The sequence below is a fragment of the Ovis aries genome, chromosome 13, assembly GCF_016772045.2.
Source record: "Ovis aries strain OAR_USU_Benz2616 breed Rambouillet chromosome 13, ARS-UI_Ramb_v3.0, whole genome shotgun sequence".
Classification (NCBI taxonomy): Eukaryota; Metazoa; Chordata; class Mammalia; order Artiodactyla; family Bovidae; genus Ovis; species Ovis aries.
In genome coordinates this window covers 58,446,653-58,467,583 of record NC_056066.1, presented here as the reverse complement: position 1 = coordinate 58,467,583, position 20,931 = coordinate 58,446,653, and the positions used below count along the sequence as shown (strand labels likewise).

At 44.2% G+C, this 20,931-nt stretch overlaps 1 protein-coding gene across 4 annotated transcripts; it reads left to right on the top strand.

Moving 5' to 3' along the window:
* The first annotated feature begins 1,147 nt into the window (after positions 1–1,147).
* Positions 1,148–19,245, top strand: RAE1 (ribonucleic acid export 1). Of its 4 annotated transcripts, XM_027977018.3 has the most exons (13): positions 1,148–1,350; positions 1,757–1,831; positions 4,121–4,217; positions 4,800–4,904; positions 5,837–5,929; positions 9,653–9,739; positions 10,680–10,766; positions 10,890–10,961; positions 11,946–12,053; positions 14,129–14,235; positions 14,320–14,395; positions 14,976–15,170; positions 18,146–19,245. In XM_027977018.3, the coding sequence occupies exons 3-13, from the start codon at positions 4,128–4,130 to the stop codon at positions 18,230–18,232; spliced, it is 1,107 nt and encodes a 368-aa protein (XP_027832819.1). In that variant the 5' UTR covers positions 1,148–1,350; positions 1,757–1,831; positions 4,121–4,127; the 3' UTR covers positions 18,233–19,245. The 4 variants fall into 4 exon arrangements, with proteins under 4 accessions (XP_027832819.1, XP_027832820.1, XP_060252971.1 ...); XM_027977019.3 differs by lacking the exon at positions 1,757–1,831; XM_060396988.1 differs by having other exon boundaries at positions 14,976–19,245.
* Positions 19,246–20,931: the final 1,686 nt, after the last annotated feature.

Here is a 20,931-nt window from a genome sequence, read left to right as displayed (position 1 = left end):
ACTGAGGAGGGGGTACTTGTCAGAGATGCTTCTGAGGTTTTGCTGGTGGCTCTGTTGCTTAACAGCTGTTTGATGTCTGACAAGTCACATTACCTCTCTCAGCCTCCTTTTCTTTTTCTATAAAATGGAGACAGCTACCCTATAGGGCTGCTCTGGAAATTACAGGAGATGGAGCAGCCAGATAATAAACAGCAGCCAGATAGTAAACGAGCTATTAGTGTTATTTAGACCAGAGTTCTTGAACTCTGGCTGCATTTTAGAATAACTGAGAGCTTTTAAAAAATATTAATTCCCTCTGTTCCACCCCAAACCAGCTAAATCAGAATCTTCAAGAGTGAGGCCCAGGCATCAGTTATTTTTTTAAAAGTTTCCCCAAGTGATTTCTAAACATAGATTCTTGGTGCTCAACTGTGGTCCGTTTGGCGACTTCAGCTGGGAGTTTGCTAGAACTGTAGGTTCTTAGACCCACACTGGACCTTCTGAATCTTCATGCTATAACTAGATCCCCCGGATCTTCAGACGTCAAGGTTTTTGGTACGCAGCCCACACTGAGTCGAGAAGGAGAAGGTTCAGTGTATGTACAACCCCCCTTTTTTGCCTTTAGATATTCATAAAGGGGGAGGGGAAAGCCAGCTAATATATTCAGAATTGGCATATGTGCGCCACAACAGTCCCTTAATATTACTATGGAACCTTACACTTAGCAAAAGACCTTCACTCGTGTTACTTCACTTGAGCCTAGCTAAGAATAGTCCTGGAAGTTGGGCATCATTGTCCTCATTTTACAGCTATAAACTGAGGTCATAGAGCCCAGATGGCTCAAGATACCCTAGTCGCAAACAGGGAGGCCACGGTAAGAACCCAGGCAGCAAACCACCAGCTATTCGAAGGATGGCCTTGAACTTGAATTGGCGGCAATCAGAATTTTGTTACAGTAAATTCACAAGAGAAGATTCTAACTACCTTTCTCCTGCCGGGACCGCGGAATTACCAGAGCGGTCGCTCGGCAACTGCGTCGGACACCAACTTTCGACCAATCCGCAAACTGCTGGCACGAGAATGTCTAGGATCGATAGTGCTTCTGCGCATGTGCCATTGCCTTGAGGGCGGAGAAGCCTTTTCTTTCCTTCCCTGACTTCCGGACGCCAAAGGAAGTGGCTCGGGGACGCATGCGTAGTGTCTCCGCGGTAATTCGGGTAATTTCCTCGGCGGGCGTGAGGGGACCCCAGTCCCTCGGGGTTAGTGTTCCTGTCACCTCGGCTTTGTCTCCTCCGCGCCCGAGCGGGGTCGCAGGCTCTCGAGCTCCTCCCGCTTCCCATCGCCGGCTTCCCTCCGCTGCGCGACTCTCAGGTAGGCCCCGTGCGGATTCCCCTTGTTCCCCGCCGCCATGGCGCTGCTGAGGCCGGGTCCCCGGGGAAGTGCGTCCCGCCGCGAGATGCTGGAGCGCGAGCCGGACCGTTGGCGAGCTTCCTGAGTGGCCCCTGGGAGGGACGTCGGAGTTGCAAGGGTGTCTTAAGATCACCGCCGGTCTGACCCCCTCGTTTTTCTTGTGGGGAAACTGAGGCACCGAGAAAGGGCAGAGTCGATGGCAGCCCCTATCGCCTCTGCCCTTACTGGTTACACGTCTGGTTTCTCCTCAGATGCAAGCGGGCGCTCCCTGATCATTCTTGGTAGTCTCTCCCAGGGAAGCGTGCTTGAGCTCCTTTGTTACACTTATCGCTGTCTGCAGTTAACTCTCTCTCTGTTTTCCTCCAAGGGTTTTATTAGATGCGTGTGCACACACTCCGCCCAGGCAAGCATCTGACACGCCAGGCGCTGTGCTGCGGGCCAGGTGTGTTTTAGGGGAGCATCCAGACAGTTCTGGGCCGTTTGGAGCCGGCACTCTCCTGGGGAGGGGGCTGGTTGCAGACAAGTCCCAGATGGGGACCGGTGCTGTGAAGAAAAGGGGCTAGTGATGGAGGATCAGGTGTCACACCTTCGGAAGGCAGGGAGGCCTCTGAGGAGAGGCGGTGACTTTAAAAAAAAGGTGCTCCAAGAGTTTCACTGAACGTCACTTACACACTGTAACCCATTTAAAGGGCACATTTTGATGAGTTTGGAAAGTTTAATACAGTCGTGTAAGCATCATCACGGTGCAGTTTAGACCATTTCCATCACCCCCAAAAGTTCACAAGAGGAGCTGCCTTTTTAAGTGGGACCTGAAAATTGGCACTGAGAAAGCTGGGGATTTGGGAAGGTATCTGAGTTTCCTGGGCTTCAAGAAAAATAATGAAATGTAGACATACTAGGTCTATGAGCACAATAATCTCAAAAACCGATTCCCTCCATCGGGGGAGGCCGGGTCACCCCAGGTGCAGGAACAGCTGGTAGGAATGCTTCAAACTGGGAGGCGCTTGTTGTGTTCACAGGCAGAAAGGAAACCCTCAGAGCTGGGGTGCTCAAGGAGGGAGTGAGAGACTAGGTAGGCTAGAGTTGAGCACCTGCCTTCTGAACTTGTTGTGGGTTCCCAGTGTCCTGCATAACATATGGTCCACACAGGCTGATTAATGCTCCATGGCTGAGGAGAAGGAAGGAACAGAGGTTTCGGGAGCTGTGCCTGCGGCTTCACTTCAAGTGGATCTTAGTGTCTATTTTTGTAGATGAGAAAGTATTAGTTGCTCAGTCGTGTCCAACTCTTTGCAACCCCGTGGACCGTAGCCCGGCAGGCTCTTTTGTCCATGAGATAGTCCAGGCAAGAATACTTCAATGGGTTGCCATGCCCTCCTCCAGGGTATCTTCCTGACCTGTGGATTGAACCCGGTCTCCTGCATTGTAGACAGATTCTTTACTGTCTGAGCCAGTGGGGCTAAATAATTTGCCCGAAATCATATATTTAGCTCCTGGACTTGATTGCAGAACCTTTGTCATTCCTTTGCTCACACAGTTAGCTGATGTTCCAAATACATCTCAATCATTTGAGTCAGAGGTGGTCAGCAAGTGCCACATGCTTGCACAGAGTCGCTTTTTGAGATATTAATGTACTCATAGACCTAGTATGTCTACACTTGATTATTTTTCTTGAAGCTCAGGAAACTCAGATATCTTCCAAAATTCCTCATAGTTTTCCCATTCTGTGTTGTCATCATAAGAGATGCTACTCTTGTTATCTCATGTCACTCAGCTGCAAGGCTCCTTGGGTAGGCAGCTGGATGTAAGAATTTACTAACCAGTTACAGAACTGAAAATATGACATCAATGTAAGTGAATCATCAGAGAGTTATATATACCTTCTCCTTATAAGGAAAACGGGAAACTTGTTTATGACCCACTGTCCACTAAATACTACATTTTCTACATAGATAATCTGATTTGATACTCAGAGCAACCCTGGAGAAGGTGTTAATATTCTCTGTATTTGCAGAATAGGGAAAATGAGGCTTGGTCCTGTTAGGATCCCAGTTACGGGGAGTGGCAGAGGCATGGTTCTAACCTAGGTGGGCCTACTAGACTGGCACCCCTAAAAAACTCTAAGTGGGGAATTCTTGCAGGCAAATGTCCAGCACAATGCCAAACCAGATAAAGGTTGATTACTCTTTAAAACTGTGATTGCTGCCAAGATTGGTTGCTTTTCTTAGAAACTTCATGCAGAAATAGTGACCTAAACCAGAGTGCAGAAATTTGTACAAGGAAAGTGAACTGTCACTAAGTGGGAACCTGGAAGAACAGAACCTCCTGCTGGTTTCCTGTTGTATTCCTACTGCTCAGCACTGTGTCTCAAACTGTGTAAAAATGAATTTATTTTCTAGCTGGTGACTAAAAAATACTCTGCTATAATGTATCAATATTGGTTAATTAATTATGATGAATGTAAGAAGGGAACTGGATGTGGGATATATGGGAATTCTCCTGTCTTTGTAATTTTCCGTTAAAAACTGTTCTAAAAATAGAAAGCTTATTGTTAAAAGGCATTCTGCTTATTGCATATTTAAATCTCCTCAGAAGCGAGAAGCCTGACATCAAGTCATTTATTTATTTACTCTCTATATCTCTTCTATAACTTAACTGTATCTTTTTATTGCCTCTTAAGGATGTTTATTACTTAAGAGAGGACCTGTCCTTTACTTTTTCCATTATTTTTTAGGGCCAAAATGAGTTTGTTTGGAACAACCTCAGGTTTTGGATCTGGTGGGACCAGCATGTTTGGCAGCACAACCACAGATAATCACAACCCTATGAAGGTACCACATACAGCTTCACAGGATTTTTAGAAACAGCACAGGCCAGAGAGTCCCACATCCATGATAGCAAGAGAATCCCAGTTGGTGTGGGAGCCTCCTTTGAGGTGAAAACGCTGAAGTTTTGTTCAGCCTGCTTTCTCAAATACTGGAGCAGAGAAACTGTGTGTCCCCTGGACTAGTGTCCTATTTCCTCTAACATTCCTAGTCACTGGAATCACACGAGGCGCTTGTTAAGATTGCAGGTGCCCCGAGTCCAGTCCACAACTGTGGAATGAGTTTCTCTGGGAGAGGGAGGCAGGTGATGATGATGGTTGAGCACTGCGGGGCAGGAATGACCTGGTGGGCCATTGTTGGGAAACATGGCTGCAGGCCTGGCTTGCAGATGCTGCCTGCGGTCCCACAGTGCCAGTACTTTCACTGGCTGGGTTACATTCCGCCTTTTTATCCAAGTAAGTGAGATCTGATTAACGTAGTTCTTGGGAACAGGAACGCTTGACCTTGGAAGTATTGGTGAGAAAGAAAGCAATTTTGAATTAAATCGTGATGATGTATACATTTTAACATGGACTTTTTTCACCCCAGGATATTGAAGTAACATCCTCTCCTGATGATAGCATTGGTTGTCTATCATTTAGCCCCCCAACCTTGCCGGGAAACTTTCTTATTGCAGGATCGTGGGCTAATGATGTAAGTGCTCCTTAAACGCATGTTTTCTCTGTCATGTATCTCTCTGTATGGGCAGGGCTGGGTTTTTTGTTTCTGCTCCAAGTGAATAAAGCAAACCTACGGCTTATTCATGACCTTTTTTTAAAGAAATGAGTTTAAGAGTCTGAACCGTTCTGAATGGCAGGGATCACTTCTTGTGCCATTTTTTAAGAAAGCAAAATCATATGCATCATTCAAAAATTTATACTCTAGTTCAGTATCTTGAATAGATTCCCTGATCATGTGTCGTATTCATTGAAAATAAATGTTGTCCCTGATGCTCTGTGTGAATTTCCCTTCTAGACATCCTGAAAGTGTTCTTTAGGCATATGTTAAAGTTTTTCACCTTTAGCTATATTAACAGTCCTGCATCAACACTATACTTACCAAACAAAAATTGTAGTATTCAAAAAGAAAGATAAAAATTCTGGTAGAAAAAAAGGCAAAGGATGTTTAGAAGCACTTCACAAAAGAAGTGCATGTGGCTTGTTGGAGCAAACTTGAACCATATAACCATACTTATAATCAGATAAATGCATAGTGGCTTTGCTGCTGACTTAAGTGGGGGACTTAGGCCAGTTATCTTACTTCTTTAAGCTTCATATCCTGAAATAAGATGGAGATGACATTAAGTACACAGAGGTTTAGCTGTTGTAGAGATGAATTCAGATAACGCATACAAAGTACATCATGGGAAATCCTCAAGTCCCAGGAAGGGAGTATCTGAGACACAGGGTACAGCTACCACTAGTTCAGATTTCAGCTTCTCCTTGCTGGTGCCAAATATTATTCATTTTATTATCCCAGTTTGATAGGGGAAAGTGTCTGTCATGTGAATTTGTGTTTATCTGATTATGGCTGGGAGCATAGGGGTTATCATTAATTGTTGTGTCTGCATTGTTTTATTACTGTAGGTTCGATGCTGGGAAGTTCAAGATAGCGGACAGACTATTCCAAAAGCCCAGCAGATGCACACAGGGCCTGTGCTGGATGTCTGCTGGAGTGATGTAAGTTTTATTATGTTTTTATATGACCTGAAATACAAATAGCATGTATGTATGCACATTTTAGAAATGCTGTTTCTGAATTTAAGTACGGTCATTGATTGATATTCATACTGTAGTCAGTTAACTTTTGTTATGTTAGCTTTAGCTAGTCTCTCTGAAAGCTTCTTATTTAAAAAAAATCCATTAATTTATTGACCTGTTTCCTTGAGCAGAGTGTTAGCTGCTCAGTCGTGCCTGACTCTCTGTGCACCCTGCATCCCCCATAGATTGTAGCCCATCAGGCTCCTCTGTCCATAGAATTCTCCAAGCAAGAATACTGGAGCAGGTTGCCATTTTCTTGAGCAAGGGGTTAGACTATTAAAGCTTTTCTTACGTCTCTTGATGTGCCAGGAGCTTATGTTGCTTTAAAATTAGAAATTTACAGTCCTAGGAAGTAAGTCCTATGGGGAAAATTAGTCCTTTACCATTATTAGACTTTTGAAATATTTCCTTTCTTTGAAATTCTTTTTCCTCCCAAATACTGAACATTAGCATTATAAATTAATGTGTTTGAGTTTATTCAACTCTGAGCTCTTCTTTTTTTTCTTCTTTTTTTTTGAGGGGAGAAGGTGGGTGATTGGGCAGTTTAATGAAGGTATACCATTTACAAAGAAGCCAACAGGGATGGTGAAGTCACGCTCAGCAGGAGCCTTGGCTGTGAAGGGCCCAGCCTCCCTCCCCTTCTTCCCTTGTTGGCAGCTGAAAACAAAAGCGCCTGACTCAGAGTAGGGCAGATGTGCTGAGGAAACTAAGTCTCAAGGTCCCTCCCCAGGCTCATAGAATTTTTTTTATTAGATGTAGTTTGCAGGCAGTAAAATTAAACCTTCTAAGTGTATGATTCTGTGAGTTTTGAGAAATGCATAGAGTTGTGATCAAAACATAGAAGAGATCCGTCAGCAAAAAGATTTCCTCTTGCCCTTTGTAGTCAGATCCTCCTCAGCTGCTTTCCCTGGAAACCGCTGGTGTGTCTTCGGTCCCTGTGTTTCTGCCTTTACTAGAACGCCATCAACAGAATCCTTTTGAATCTGGCTGCTTTCAGCTCAGTGCACTTGTGGTCCAACCAGCTTGTATCTGGCAGTAGTTAGTCCCCCTTGTTGCTGAGTAGTGGTGCATTGTATGGATGTTCACCATTTGTCCACCATCCACAAACTGAAGGACGTGTAGGTTGTTTTCCATTTTTGGTTGTAGTGGATAAATGCTGCTATAAACATTTTGTATACTGGATTTTCCGTGAACATAAATTTTCTTTCCTCTTGAGTTTATATCTAATAGTGGGCTTGCCGAGTCATAAGAAAAATTTATGTTAATTTTATGAGAAACACCAGACTACTCACACCATGCATTTATGTGATTGTATTTAGCTTACACATAGCATTTATATAATTTATATACATTATAAATTTATAATTTGTAAATATTCTGTTTATAAATATTTTGAGTTGCTCCCATTTTAATCATCTCTGAAAGTCTTCTCTAAGGCATTTTTGTCATCTGTAAAATGTATTGCTGATTTGTCTGATTAGGTTATTATGAGATTAATAATAGTTTTAAATTACACATAGAAAAACAGCCATTTGAGTAGATTTTAAATACTTCTAATTTATTTTACCTGTCTTTCTTTCCTGATGAGAGAACAGGTCAGAATTGTAAGTTTCTTAACAGGTTTGGTAAGAAATAGAATTACCTGACGCCAGAACTCTTGCTCAAGTGTTCGTGGGTCACCTTTTACGGAAATGTACACAGCCCATTTCCTTTCTCTATCTCCATTAGAGTCACGCGCCGTCTAGTGGAGGAGCCAAAATATAGCCATTAAGAGTTCCAGTTCAGGGAGCTAAGTTCTTAGAGAGGCAGGATGCACTGTGCTGGGTGGACAGAACCCAGAAGGCAACTATGAAGTTTGGGAAGGGTGCGCTGAAAGCTACGCAGACTAGGCAAGAATTGAGCTGGATCTTAAAAGCAAGCCATTTGCTTATGGCTTTAGAGCACTGTTGTCCGTTCCAAGCGTGGATTCAAATTTCAGCTCTGTCTTCACTTTTTGGCTTTTTCAAGTTACTTAATCTCTCTGAGTCTGTTATCCAGTCACTCAAAGACTAGCATGGCACTTGGGGGGAGTGGTTAAGAGACTTGCTTAAGGGAACATAGAGAAAGGCTGAGCCCAGACCTGGACCTTCTGTCTTCAGAGCCCATGCACTGACAACCTCCCTCGCAGGGGCTTATAGGAAATAGGAGCTGGCCTGGAAGAGGAAGGCATGTATGGAAAGGCACAGAAGAGCCAGAGTTACCCTCGAGGTGTAAAAGCCCAACTTGGTAAGGGTGATTCTCCAGCGGTCCAAGAACGCAGCTCGCTGCATGGACACAGCAGGTGGAGCTTAGAGGAGCTGATTTGGGAGCGTTTAGGGATCTCATTCTTCTGCCCCAGCCTTTTGATAGACTGGCCTCTGTCTTGGTGTGTCCAGTGGGGCCTGGCATCCTGTAGCTGGTAGGGTCAGCATTTCATGAGATTGAGGGGCCAGTGTTTCACTCAGCCTCAGGACAGCCCACATTAGCATCTTTCCAAGGATTTGTGGACTTACCCTTAGAGCCTCATTAATAGAGAAGGTTTTCTCTCTTCTTTCAGATGGAGAGCTGGTGATAAGTTTTTGCTAGGGAAGGATAATGTTAATTCTTTGAGCTGTGGAACCAGAAATGAAGTGTTAGGAGTCTGCAGATTATGGCCCATGGGCCCAATTTGGCCCATTGCTAACTTTTATAAATAATGTTTTCTTGAAACACAACCACACTCATTCATTTGACAGTGTGTATGACTGCGTTCTAGCTACAACACAGAATTAGGAGTTGCAACAGAGACCACTTGACCTGCAAAGCTGAAATATGTACTTTATCACCCTTTAGGAAAAAGAATTGTTGATGATTGGTCTAGATTTTCTACTCGGTACTTACTATTTTTAAATTGTCTTGTACTTCATAATTGACCTACTTTATGAATTCTGTATGTGAATATTTTAAAACCATAACACAGTGATTGCCAGTTTTCTAAGCTGTTTTGAAGTTTATATTGGACCAGTGACCATTGTAAATTAGTGTAGTTTTATTGCATGCACTTCAGAATGCTATTAGATGTTGAACAGAACACAAGTAATAATGACTGAACATGTGTGGTATAGAGCAGAAATTGGGGGAGAAAGATGCAGTATATGTGGCAAAATGTTTAAATTGGTGAACCTAGATGATGGGTTTGTGAATATTCATTGTACTGTTCCTGTACCTGTTGTGAAGGCTTAAAATGGATGAAAATAAGAAAAAAAAATGTAAGTGGCTCCTGGTAGGCAATACACATTGATACAGGATATGAAAGGCTATTCCTAGAGACCTGCCAGTGACCACGACTGCCTCTGAACAGTGAGCTGGGGTCAGGGAGGGACTTGGTTTTCATTACATAACTCGAAATGCTATTTAAATTTTTTATTAACCTGTTTACACATTGTCTCTTAGGAAAAAATCGATCATTGAAAAGAGCTAGAAATGTGTTTTGTATATGACATTGTATTGCAATACACAAGCCCCCAAATAATTGGAAAAATAAAAATTGCAAAATAAAACTTTCTTCAGTATGTTCAATCTAATATCTAAATGTACATATAGAATTTTTATTAGAATGTCAGAATTTTTTCTACTTTATTTTAGGATGGGAGTAAAGTATTTACAGCCTCATGTGATAAAACTGCCAAAATGTGGGACCTCAATAGTAACCAGGCGATACAGATTGCACAGGTAATAAATAATAAAATTTATTCTCTGCAGAGATGCTGGGCAAGGCAGGGTTGTGATGATTCTTATTCTTTGTTACAGGAAAGGTGCAGTTCAACTTTACCAAATCAATTAGACTTAAATATACCAGAAACCTCTTCAGCACAAAATAACACCAATTTTATGAGCACTCTCGTTTTTACTGATGTTTCACAAGTTCTATCAAGGGTCTTCTGCATTTGTGTGGTTGAGGGTTGCATCATAAGGAGCTAGTGATGTTCAGACCTGTAATAAAAGGCAGTGTTAAAACTGATCCTCAGCATTCCAGCACCCGTGTGTGGCTTGCCTTGTCCCAGGCTGCATTTGGTCACTTGTTCATTCACAAGTATGTATCAGTTGCCAGTGATACCGCAGGCACTGCCCTTGGAGTAGAAACACAGCAGTGAGTGAGAAGCACCCTTCCGTTTCAGGAGCTTTTACAGCCTGCTTGAGGATGGCAGGCCGGTTCTTATGTGAAGACAGCTAAGAAAAGTAGAAACAACGAAGAGGAGAGAGCCTTGAACCAGAGGGTCAGGCCTGGTAGGGAAGAGCCTCTTGACAGTGAGACATTTTCAGGAAGGTGTCACATACCCTGAGATGGCAGTTCTGTGTGCTAGAGCACTTCTTCGATCTCTAATGTTTGTCTTCTCAGTGACACAACTGTGGTGGAGTTCTTCCCTGTGAGTTGTTTCTGAGTACCTCCCCCTTCACTTTCATACTAGTTAATTATGGTTCAAATCAAATTAAATTTTGTTGGTATGGAATGTTACACGCATTGGTCATGGGGAAGGACTAAACTATCCTTTGGTTTTTGTCGAGTATGACCTCAATGTTTAAGATTCCTTCTCTTTGAATTTCCAGAACCAAAGCTGTGTGGCATGTTATATTACATTTACCTTGATCTGTTTTGGTTTTGTCTTGAAAGCATGATGCTCCTGTCAAAACAATACATTGGATCAAAGCACCAAACTACAGCTGTGTGATGACTGGGAGCTGGGATAAGACCTTGAAGGTATGCTGTATAGTCGAGGGACTTCCTGGCCTGACCAAGTGGACATTATTCTTACACTATCTGGATGTTAGTTCTGAATGGTTGGTCACTTGTCTTTTTTTTTTTTTTTTTTTGGTCCTTCAGTTTTGGGATACACGATCATCAAATCCTATGATGGTGTTACAGCTCCCTGAAAGGTGTTACTGTGCTGACGTGGTAAGGAGTTTCTTACTTTATGATATCTTATAATTAGAGGACAACATTTAGAGGACAACGTGAAACCCCTTCAGACTTTAATTATAGATGTGGGATGTAGTTTGGATTGCCTCAGTTGTCGTAAATCTAGATTTTTGTACTGCATGTGTTCCAGAATTACAGAAAACTGGATGTCACACTTTTTTAGTCACTTCTTAAGCGAACATATTCAGTCACAGGCTATGCCAGCACTGGTCTGATGCGTACTGTACAAAAACTGGCAATAACTTTGTGATGTGGGACTAGATCCTTTGGTGACTGTCTCTGAGTGGGATAGAAGCTGAAGAACTTTCTCTGTTGGTATAGCAATAAGTCTTAAGAGTGTATTAACTGCCCCATAATTCCACTTTCAGGAGTTTATCATGAGGAAAGTACAGATGCAAATGTTCTTTGTTCTGTATAATAGAGTGAAACATTGGAAATGACCCAGTGGGCCAACTAGACAGACATAGTCGTTTGATTTGAGGGAATGTTACTTAGGTGGCCACCACTAGTGTTCTCAGGAAAATGTGTGGAGCAGTGCTCACTGAACACGCTTTAGTAAGGATGTGAATTATATAGAAACATACATATACACACGTGTATTAAAAAAACGCTTAAAAAACAAAAAGACAAGAGAAAACATACCATAATGCTGACAACTGTTAGCATTTGAAGGGGGTGGTAGAACAATGATTTTCATTTCTTCTCTATTCCTCAGTATATAGTCTAAATAAATGTTTCATAATATTTCATAGTTTTAAAAAATGAGTCTTTTAAAAAGGTATGTTCTACTTTCAAATATGATTTCTCTAGATTACCTTGAAACATGTAAATACCATTGGATTGTTAAACTTAAAAAAAATTCACTTATTTTTGCAACTTTGAAAAAATTGATAGAATACTTTGGTATACAAAAGAGCACACCCCACTTTAAGTAGGTCTCTGCTTTCCTCTTTTTCCTAGATATATCCTATGGCTGTGGTGGCAACTGCAGAAAGGGGCCTGATTGTGTATCAGTTAGAGAATCAGCCTTCTGAATTCAGGAGGATAGAGTCTCCACTGAAGCATCAGGTGAGTCACAAATCAGATCAGGAAACTTGTATTTAGCATCTATTAGGAAGTAAGTGCCTGCATGTGGAAATTGTTATACTGTCGGATATTAAAAGGAGGTGAATTTAAGGATATAAACACAGTGTTAGTGGGTAAATACCATCCTTGGCAGACATCCCCTAGGTAGCAGTAATGCTGCTGAATGGGTACACACCACAGTGAATTGGTTCCATCATGAGTCCATAGCTTCTGCCTTCAGCTCGGTCTCCACCTGCCACAGATTCTCAGATCTTCTTCACCCTCTTCCGATCCATCACTCCTTTGGCCTTTGTCTCTGCAGATCTGATCTGCAGCCTCTGCTCCTAGAACACAGAAGCTGATAATTGGAAGCTTCCTCATCGTGCTCCTGCTGAACCTGGAACTCTGGCTGCACCTGCCTCTTCCCTGCCTTTCCCACCTGTTGAGGGGTGGGCCACGCTCTCCAGTCCCAGTTTTGGCTGGGCTCTGTGCCCTCTCACCTCTCAGGAGCCTCAGGCTATCAGCCACCCACCTCCCTCCTGTATCTCGTCTTCCCCCCTTCTTACCCCCCCAACTTTTGTTCATTGGCATAAGACAGACTCAAGTCTAATCCTGGGAAACAAACCTCTTCTGACCCCCACATCCGTAGCCGGCTAGGTACCTTTTCCCCTTGTAAGTCAAGTGTCTTAAATGAGCTTTCCTGGTTCCCCTACCTCCTACTCATTTCTCACCCACTCCTTTGAGACTTCCGCCCCTGTTACTCCACCAAAACTGTTTCTGGCATGGCCATTGATGGCTTCCTAGTCAGTAACTCCAGTGGATACTCCTCACCCTCATCTTCCCAAAGCCGTGGCACTCACCGACAGCCTTACTGTGTGTTCTTAAGACTGTGCTTGGGCTCTATAATGCTGGTCTCTTAGCTCCTGCCTCTGCTTGCTGCTTTGTCTTCCTTGCTGTATCTTGAGGTTCCGCAGGCATCTGCCCTGGGCCACTGCCTTCTGAACCTCAGCACGGTCCCGTCTGCTGTTCATGACTGTTGGTTAGGGGTGTGTGGTGGGTTGGAGTCTTGGATCCCTAGCTACCTACCATCTGTGCTCCTGACAAGGGCACCCGCAGTCTGACGGCTCCCTAGGCATGTCCCCGCTTCCCCCCCACCCCGCCCCCCGTATCTCAGCCCAATAGTATCCCATACCAGGCCCTCCCCACTGCTCCCAGCCTGCTCCTACCCATATGCTCTGCATCTCACTAGGTGGAGCCTCCACCTTTAGCTGTCTAGGCCAGAAATCAGGAGTTGTCCTTTACTCACTGCCCTTCCTTTCCTCCTCCCCCATCTCATTAACCACCATGCTCACTTGTACCCTGTGTGTGGTTTCGAATCTGACCATTTCTCTCCTTCCAACTCAAAAGCAGCTCTTGTTGAATGACAACAGGAGTGTGGACCTGTGTGTCTCTGCCTCTGGAGACTGGGCTATGGGCTGTTTGTTTGGGATCTTTTGTGGGGTCCAAGAGACCCTCCTTTGGGCCCTCAGGCTCAGTGTTGGATCAAGTGCAGTGTCTAGCTTTTGCATAGCTTATTCATGGTTTAAAAAGTTCTGGCCATATCCACTGTATGGTTGACCCTTGTTCCCACATCCTCCCAAGCCAACACTACTTCCCTTTTCCAGTTGGGAACGCAGAGACCCTGGGACGCTGGGTGTCTTCCTAGAGGGTACTCGCCTAGTCAGTGGTATGCTGCAAATCAAAGTGACGTGTCCTCCCAACCCACCAGGGGGTCAGTGCCAGAATAGGAGCTGGTGGGGCTGAGGGGTGCATGCCCTGCTGCAGTGACAGCGAGGCCTGCAGCGTGGCAAAGGAGCAGCAGCACCTGGACGGAAGCATGTGGTCTGCGGTTTATTCATAAAATCATGTGGCTAAATAAAAAAATAATGCCTACTGGAGGAATGGAGAAATCTTTATCGTGTTTGAGAAATATGTTTCTGGTTCTTTCAAAACCCGAAAATGGAGTAAAAGTCGTTTACGTTATTTATGGGATGTTATGCTTTACATGATGATGATATACTTTTTCTCCCCAACTATAGCATCGATGTGTGGCTATTTTTAAAGACAAACAGAACAAGCCGACAGGTTTTGCCCTGGGAAGCATCGAGGGGAGAGTTGCTATCCACTACATCAACCCTCCAAATCCGTAAGTGAGGCCTGGCCAGCTTGCAGATGTTCGTGTGAGACATTTTGTTTTGAAGGAAAGCTAAGTTGGGCCTTTGTTTTTCAGTGCCAAGGATAACTTCACCTTTAAATGTCATCGATCTAATGGGACCAACACTTCTGCTCCTCAGGACATCTATGCGGTGCGTTTTTAGAAATGTTAATCCTGAGAATGTGTCTAGAAACTAGACTTGGCGGTGGATAGCTGAGTCATTATGGGATCAGAAAAGATCGCTGTCATTGTGTGTGTTCATGTGCAGGGATAAATGGCTTACGTGGGAGGTTTCGGTTTTCTGTTTTTATGAACATGTTGACTCTCTTCATTCTCTCTGTTTCTGAAATGCAAGCTTAGGAGTTTTGGGGAGCAACTTCCACCTGTGTGAGTGCTGGTAGACAGTTGGTACGCTTAGCTAAGACTGAGAAATTTGCTATTTGCTGAAAAAGAAAAAGGCATTTTCCTGAGGTTTGCTTCTTGATGCCACTAGCTTACATACTTATTAACTTCTGCTGACTTGTGTTTTTAATGAGAGACAAGATTCAGTCCTGGGCTATCAGTTGGTTCAGGAAGCGGGGCTGGTTTCTGATGTGATCAGCAGGCCATCAACTCTAATGAAATTATGGTTGTTCATTTTATGTTCTCATTGAACCAAGAAGTCTGCGTTGTCAAAAACCTGGTTTTTCCTCCTTTCTCTGCTCCTCATTGTATGTATCCATCTTTTGTAGGTTAACGGAATTGCGTTCCATCCTGTCCATGGCACCCTTGCCACTGTGGGATCTGATGGTAGATTCAGCTTTTGGGACAAAGATGCCAGAACAAAACTAAAGACTTCGGAACAGTTAGATCAGCCGATATCAGCCTGCTGCTTCAATCACAATGGAAACATATTTGCATATGCTTCCAGCTACGACTGGTCAAAGGTGAGAATCCCCAGGCCTGCACTGGCGCCCTCCGGCAGCAGAGCCAAGCTGTGGAGTACGGAAGGCCTGAGCTTAGTCGTGAGGCCTCTCCAAACGTGCTGTGTGTCTTGCACGTGGCCTGTCACCATCACCTCACTGCAGCAGGAAGCAGCAGGGCCTTCCTCTCAGCCTTTGCCTGAGAACATGCCCACGTGAGGTGCTTGGTCAGCGTAAACCCAGCAGCCGACACTCTGGGGCATCTGAGTCATTCAGGGATGTCGGGGGTTGTTGGGTGAGAGTGACGAGGGCTCGGCAAGGCACCCAGCCTTCACCAGAGGCATAGGCTTTTTGTTTGTTAGCTGTTTGGGGAGGGAAGTTACAGACTGATGGGGTCCTGGTTGTGTTTGAGTCATCCCAGTGCCGTGGTAAAAGAACTGACCCTCACACTCAGGTTTCAGCCACAGTCTCACCTCCACACGTGTCTGTCTTCACTCGTCCTGCCCCTCTCCCCTCCCATCCCCAACACACTTAACTCCATTCTTCTCTGCCTCTTGTTATTCCATCTTCTCTTCCTGTCCCCTGTCTCATTCTGCGGTCTGTAAGCACACACTTTAGCTGTTCTGAAACCAGCGTTAAGAATCCCAATGTCTCCTTCCTGATAAACTTGCCCAGAGAGGTAACCACCTGCCCTCTTGTTCCCCCGCCTCTGTCTCTTCCTGTTTCCTGGAGCTGTAGTTGGGATCTCACTGCCTTTGTCCTCATCTAGTCCAGAAGCTGCTTATTGTCTGTGTTGGGCACCGTGGGCCACCCCTTCCTCTCCCATTCACAAAGCCTTCTCCCTGGCCTCTGACATTTCTGTTGTATTCCTACTCCTGACTGCTCGCCCTCTCTGGTGGCTTCTGCTCGTCTTCCCAACTCTTGCACGCAGGCCTTTTTCTAGAGTTCTCCTGCAGGTTCCTCAAGGCGCATCTGCATTCATGAAGCACCTCCAGCATAAGCTAGTGGCTCTTGTGCCTAACCTGCCTCCTGACCTTGTGCCCCAGTTCTCCCTGTGTCCCCATCCCAGTGGGGTGTCTGCACCTGGGTACCCCGTGAGCACCTTAGCCTAGGACATAAAAATCGGGTGGATTTTCCGACCCATCTCCTTTTATCCTCCAGGCTTGCTGCTTCCCCTATGTTCCTCTTTCCTTAAACACCACCTGGTCAGTGGGGCAGAAGTCTTGGAATCGCCTTTGATTCTGCCTCTTTCTCTCAGAAGAGCTGGGCAGTCACTGAGCTGCATCCACTTCACCTATGTGGTACATCTTGCCCGCTCGGCACACTGTTGACCTGTTGTGCCTGCTCTGGCCTGTGGGAGGCTCAGCCTCTCTGAGCCTTTGCTTCTGTGAGCTGTGCAGCTGCCCCTCCCCCACCCCCACCCCCTTTTAAGCAACTTCACTGGGTTGTAATGGAAATGCAGTAAATTGCACATAACATATGTAAAAAGTATACTTTGATCAGTTTCAGTATCTTTATATACCCAGGAAACCATCACCACAGTCAAGATTAACAAACAGTTATCTCCCAAAATGTTGTGTATTATTGTAATCCTTTCTTTCACACACACACTGATTTCCTCTCTGTTGTTATGGATGAATTTGTGTTTTCTAGAATTCTGTGCAGATGGAGTCATACGTAGGTACGCTTTTTTGCTGTTGAGTATGTCACTAGTTCTTTTTACGACTGAGTAGTATCCTGTGGTCTGGGATCACTGTTTATCTATTCACCTGTGGAAGCCATACCCTCAGTTTTACAGAGTATGCTGTTTTTGTTTCTGCCTGTCTGGGGTTGGAGCCATCTTCTGGCCTGAGGCCCCAGTGTCCCCGTGGGCCTCTGATGGAACTCCTCTTCTTCACCTGCTCGACCTGCAGCCACATCAGAACTCTTATGTTTTACTCACATGATACTCAGGGTTTTGTTTTCAAGCCTTGAAAAAATAGTTGTAAATTCAAAGAGGTGTACAACCAAAGCTCGTTGATTTGAATGCTGCTCAGAATCCCTTAATGTGAACAGTTAATGTCAATTTACAGTGGAATACTTAATTATAATCTTTTAATTTTTTAAAAAGTTGTTTTAGGAGTTTTCCATTGTTCTTAATTGAAGGACAGAGTCATGATTATGTGATTAATATTAGGTTGCTGCTTTAGCATAACCAATAAGAAAAGCTATACTTTGTATATTATGAGAATGATTGGTCATTGGTTGAGCAGAATTTCTAGAACCATCTCGGCATAACTGTCAAGGAATGAGAATAAAATGTGCCATTGCAGTGCAGGTGGCAGGGTACACCCAGAGGCCCTTCCCACCTGTGTTCAGGCCTTTCGGTTACCGTGGGTTTCCACTCCTCTGTCTTGTCCACCCACTCTGCTCGCTTCCTGTCCTGTCACTGTCATTGTCACTTACAGCCTTTGTGGCTGCCATTCCTTTTTCCCTTTGTCGTTCATAGCCTGGCCTGAACTGGGTGTTACCAGCTCCCCCAGTGTCACACGGCCCCCTCCCTCCCCGGCAGATACGCCAACACCTGCACTTCACCTCCCTTGGCGTCTGGGACGGCACGTCTGCTCCCTCTGATGTCACAGACCAGATGTCTCCTGTACTAAGAAACCTGCAGCTCATCCTGCACCACCCTCCTCTTCCCAGGCTGTGCTGTCTGGGAGTCGTCTCAGCAGTAAAGCAGTGGGTGGAAGGTTGACAGGAGTCTCAGTGCCGAAGAGAGAAATATGTAAAAGATCATCCTTCCAAGGGGACATTGCAAGTCCCACATCCTTAACCTTTTCTCTGGGGACTGAAGTTTTTGTTTAAGATTTGACTTTTATTTCTCTCCATTTACCTCTTTCACTCCTAAGAGATGCTTCACACACAGGGCATAGGACTTGGCATGTTAAAAGTGCCCACAAAATGCAAACCTGACTTTTCATCAGTTTTTAAGATACTGTTTTTTTTTTTTCCCCCTTTAGGGACATGAATTTTATAATCCCCAAAAGAAAAATTACATTTTCCTGCGTAACGCAGCTGAAGAGCTAAAACCCAGGAATAAGAAGTAGTGGCTGGAGACCTGTGGGTTGTCCGGAGTTTTCTCTCCATTCTGCCTCGTCTCTGTACGAATTTGGGTCCCAGCTTTCAGTAGGTTGTCAGCCCTGGATGTGGATTTCAACCTCTGGAGAAAACGATGTCATTCTTCAGCAGGCAGGAGCCCGGCGGTCGCAGTGACTGTCCGTCTCCATTCCACTGCCGGTTACAGGTTTCGTCTGTACCTCTAAGGAGATTCAAATCATTATAGACGTCCTTAGATTCACATGGGTGCCTGCCAGGTATTTGCAGTGCTTCATCCCGCAGTGTACGTATTAGACAACATTGGGAAACATTTGGCGAGCCTGTACTGTATTTTGTAATAAACATTTTGAAGATTGTCTCCTAAGCTCCCTTTGTCCGACTCTCCTCTCACCCACCCATGAGCTCTGAAGTAGTGTCCTGCTCGGCGTCCTCATTGGGTTTTGGTTTGTGATTGCAGATGCCCTTTCGGAAATGAGAGATCTTGCCCCTCAGGAGAGACAGTCCTGAGCTGGGGTTGTCTCTGCCCGTTGGCATGTCCAGCAGCGGCCTCTCCAAGCATTGCTGGAAAGAGTTTGGGTGTGCTTTTCTCTTGCTTCCCTCATTCCCATCTTTGACATTCTAGTGCTTTTCACCTCTGCTGGGTGTCCTGGTGACTGGAACATGGTTCTTCCTGTTTTGAGGGACAGCCATTTGTGGGCAGAGCCCGAGTGGGTGATGCCTTTGTGGACTCCCAAGTCCACTGCATGGGAAGTGCTCTGAGCTCTTGCCCCTAGTAGCCGTAGTTTTGGAGTGTTTTTTTATTTCATGTATAAAATTCCTGATTGGTAAGTATCAGAAATGAGAGCCTATTGTGTTTTTACCCTGCAAACCCAAATGTTGCCGCTTTACTCTTTGGGGCCGGTTGTAAATTAACTTGCTCAGTGTGGAAGTCAGGTATTGTAATATTGTAAGACATGTTTGCCTACTCCTAAAAGACAAAATAAAGTTTTCTACTAAAAGACAACCTGCAGTCAGTGGTTTAAATTCTTCACTCATCAAATCATACATGAATTCAGACTGTTAACTATCTGGTTCTTTTGGTCTGAAAAGTTTTGTTATTTTCTTTTGGCTTTTCTAATTTTTTAAATTTTTTGAGAGAGAAAGGCAGGTGCATTAGAAAGTTCTTAGTTTTCAAGTTAAATGTTTGCAGCTAATTTTTTCCTTTCCTTTGTGAATCAGCCCTGAGCCCTGTCATCTGTATGTATGTGCAGATGTGGCTCTGAAGAGAGCCAGGCTCTAGCCAAACTCGATTGTCTCGGTAGTCCGCGTTCGCTGGAGATGAGAAGAAATGTATCACAGTTAGTTCAGCCAGAGTTTCACTGTTCTTTTTTTACAAGCTAGTGACTGGCTATGGTTGAAAGTGACCATAGAATAGTACATCTTAAGTCATGAACGTTTTAGAATGTTCTTTTCTGTCAGATTTAAAACATTTAAGTCCCTGGTTGGACTTATGGCTGTAGAAACCAGTAGTAAGTAAGGGCCCCAGGATGTGAGTCCTGGAGATGGGTTCAGTCCTCTGTCGGCCTAGAACCTGAAACATAAAAGTGAACCTGTAAATATTTGTTGAAATCATTAAATTTCGTAAGATACTTGTTTTCACGTTCTGTAAAAAGTTATGTGGGTTTCTTAGGAACTCTCCATCTTTGACATCTCTGTAGGCACCAGTACTACGTGTTGCATACAGCAGGTGCCCCATTGCTCAGTTGAGTCCCAACTGTGACCCCAGGCACACCAGGCTCCTCTGTCCGTGGAATTTCCCAGGCAAGAATACTGGAGTGGGTGGCTATTTCCTTCTCCAGGGGATCTTCCCAACCCAAAGGTTGAACCTGCATTGGTAGGTGGATTCTTTACCACTGAGCCACCTTTAAGCCACAGGTGCTCAATAGGCATTCACACATTTGACGGCATCATCTAGTTTGGGAAGACCCAAGTATAATCTTCACTCCACTTAGTGTCAAGTCATTCTGCCATTAAAGATTTATACCCAGTTTAAGTTGGAGTTGCTTTCACTGAAGGTGGAGTATGTAAACCTCATGGAGAAGACAGGTTTTGTCGTTCATTTTTTTCCCCAAACACTTCTTAATGAAAAATTTCAAACACGTGAAGCAGTTGGGAGTTTTATAGTGACCATTTATCTACACCTAGATGCTACAGTCAACACTTTGCTACTATCCCTTGTTTTTCTTTTAAATCGATTCAGTTACTGAAAATGTTTGCTCCTCAAAAAAAAATGTGTCATTGACATAAATTTAGAGAAAAAAATTTCAATACTACATGGAAAACTAGTATCTCTTACCCAGACTAGAAAGTTACCATAGAAAATACAGTGAGAATTCCACAAAGGTGACTATTCCATGTGTTCTGGGCTACCTAGAGAGAGAGAGGGATTTTTTTTTTTTTAATTCAAAATTTTAGTTTCCTTTAAAGGAAAGGCTCAGTAAGAAATGAACCTTGAATGCATATAGGAACATCTAAGCCAGCATTTTCCAATTAAATCATGACCCCTCGTAGGTGGTACAATTACAACGAATTGTGTCAAGCCACAGACAGAACCTATTCTACGTGGCTTAACAGTAATGGTAAATATTGTTTTGCATGGTGTGCTACCATTACATGTTTAATAATGTACTGGATTGGGGTTTCTTTTTCT

Bases quoted from the DNA above. Each gene is read 5' to 3' on its own strand.
- RAE1 (XM_060396989.1), top strand. From the start codon at position 4,128: ATGAGTTTGTTTGGAACAACCTCAGGTTTTGGATCTGGTGGGACCAGC. The intron at 9,740-10,679 runs GTAATAAATAAT...TTGTCTTGAAAG, and splicing joins AGGCGATACAGATTGCACAG to CATGATGCTCCTGTCAAAAC. The intron at 14,236-14,319 runs GTAAGTGAGGCC...TTTGTTTTTCAG, and splicing joins TACATCAACCCTCCAAATCC to TGCCAAGGATAACTTCACCT.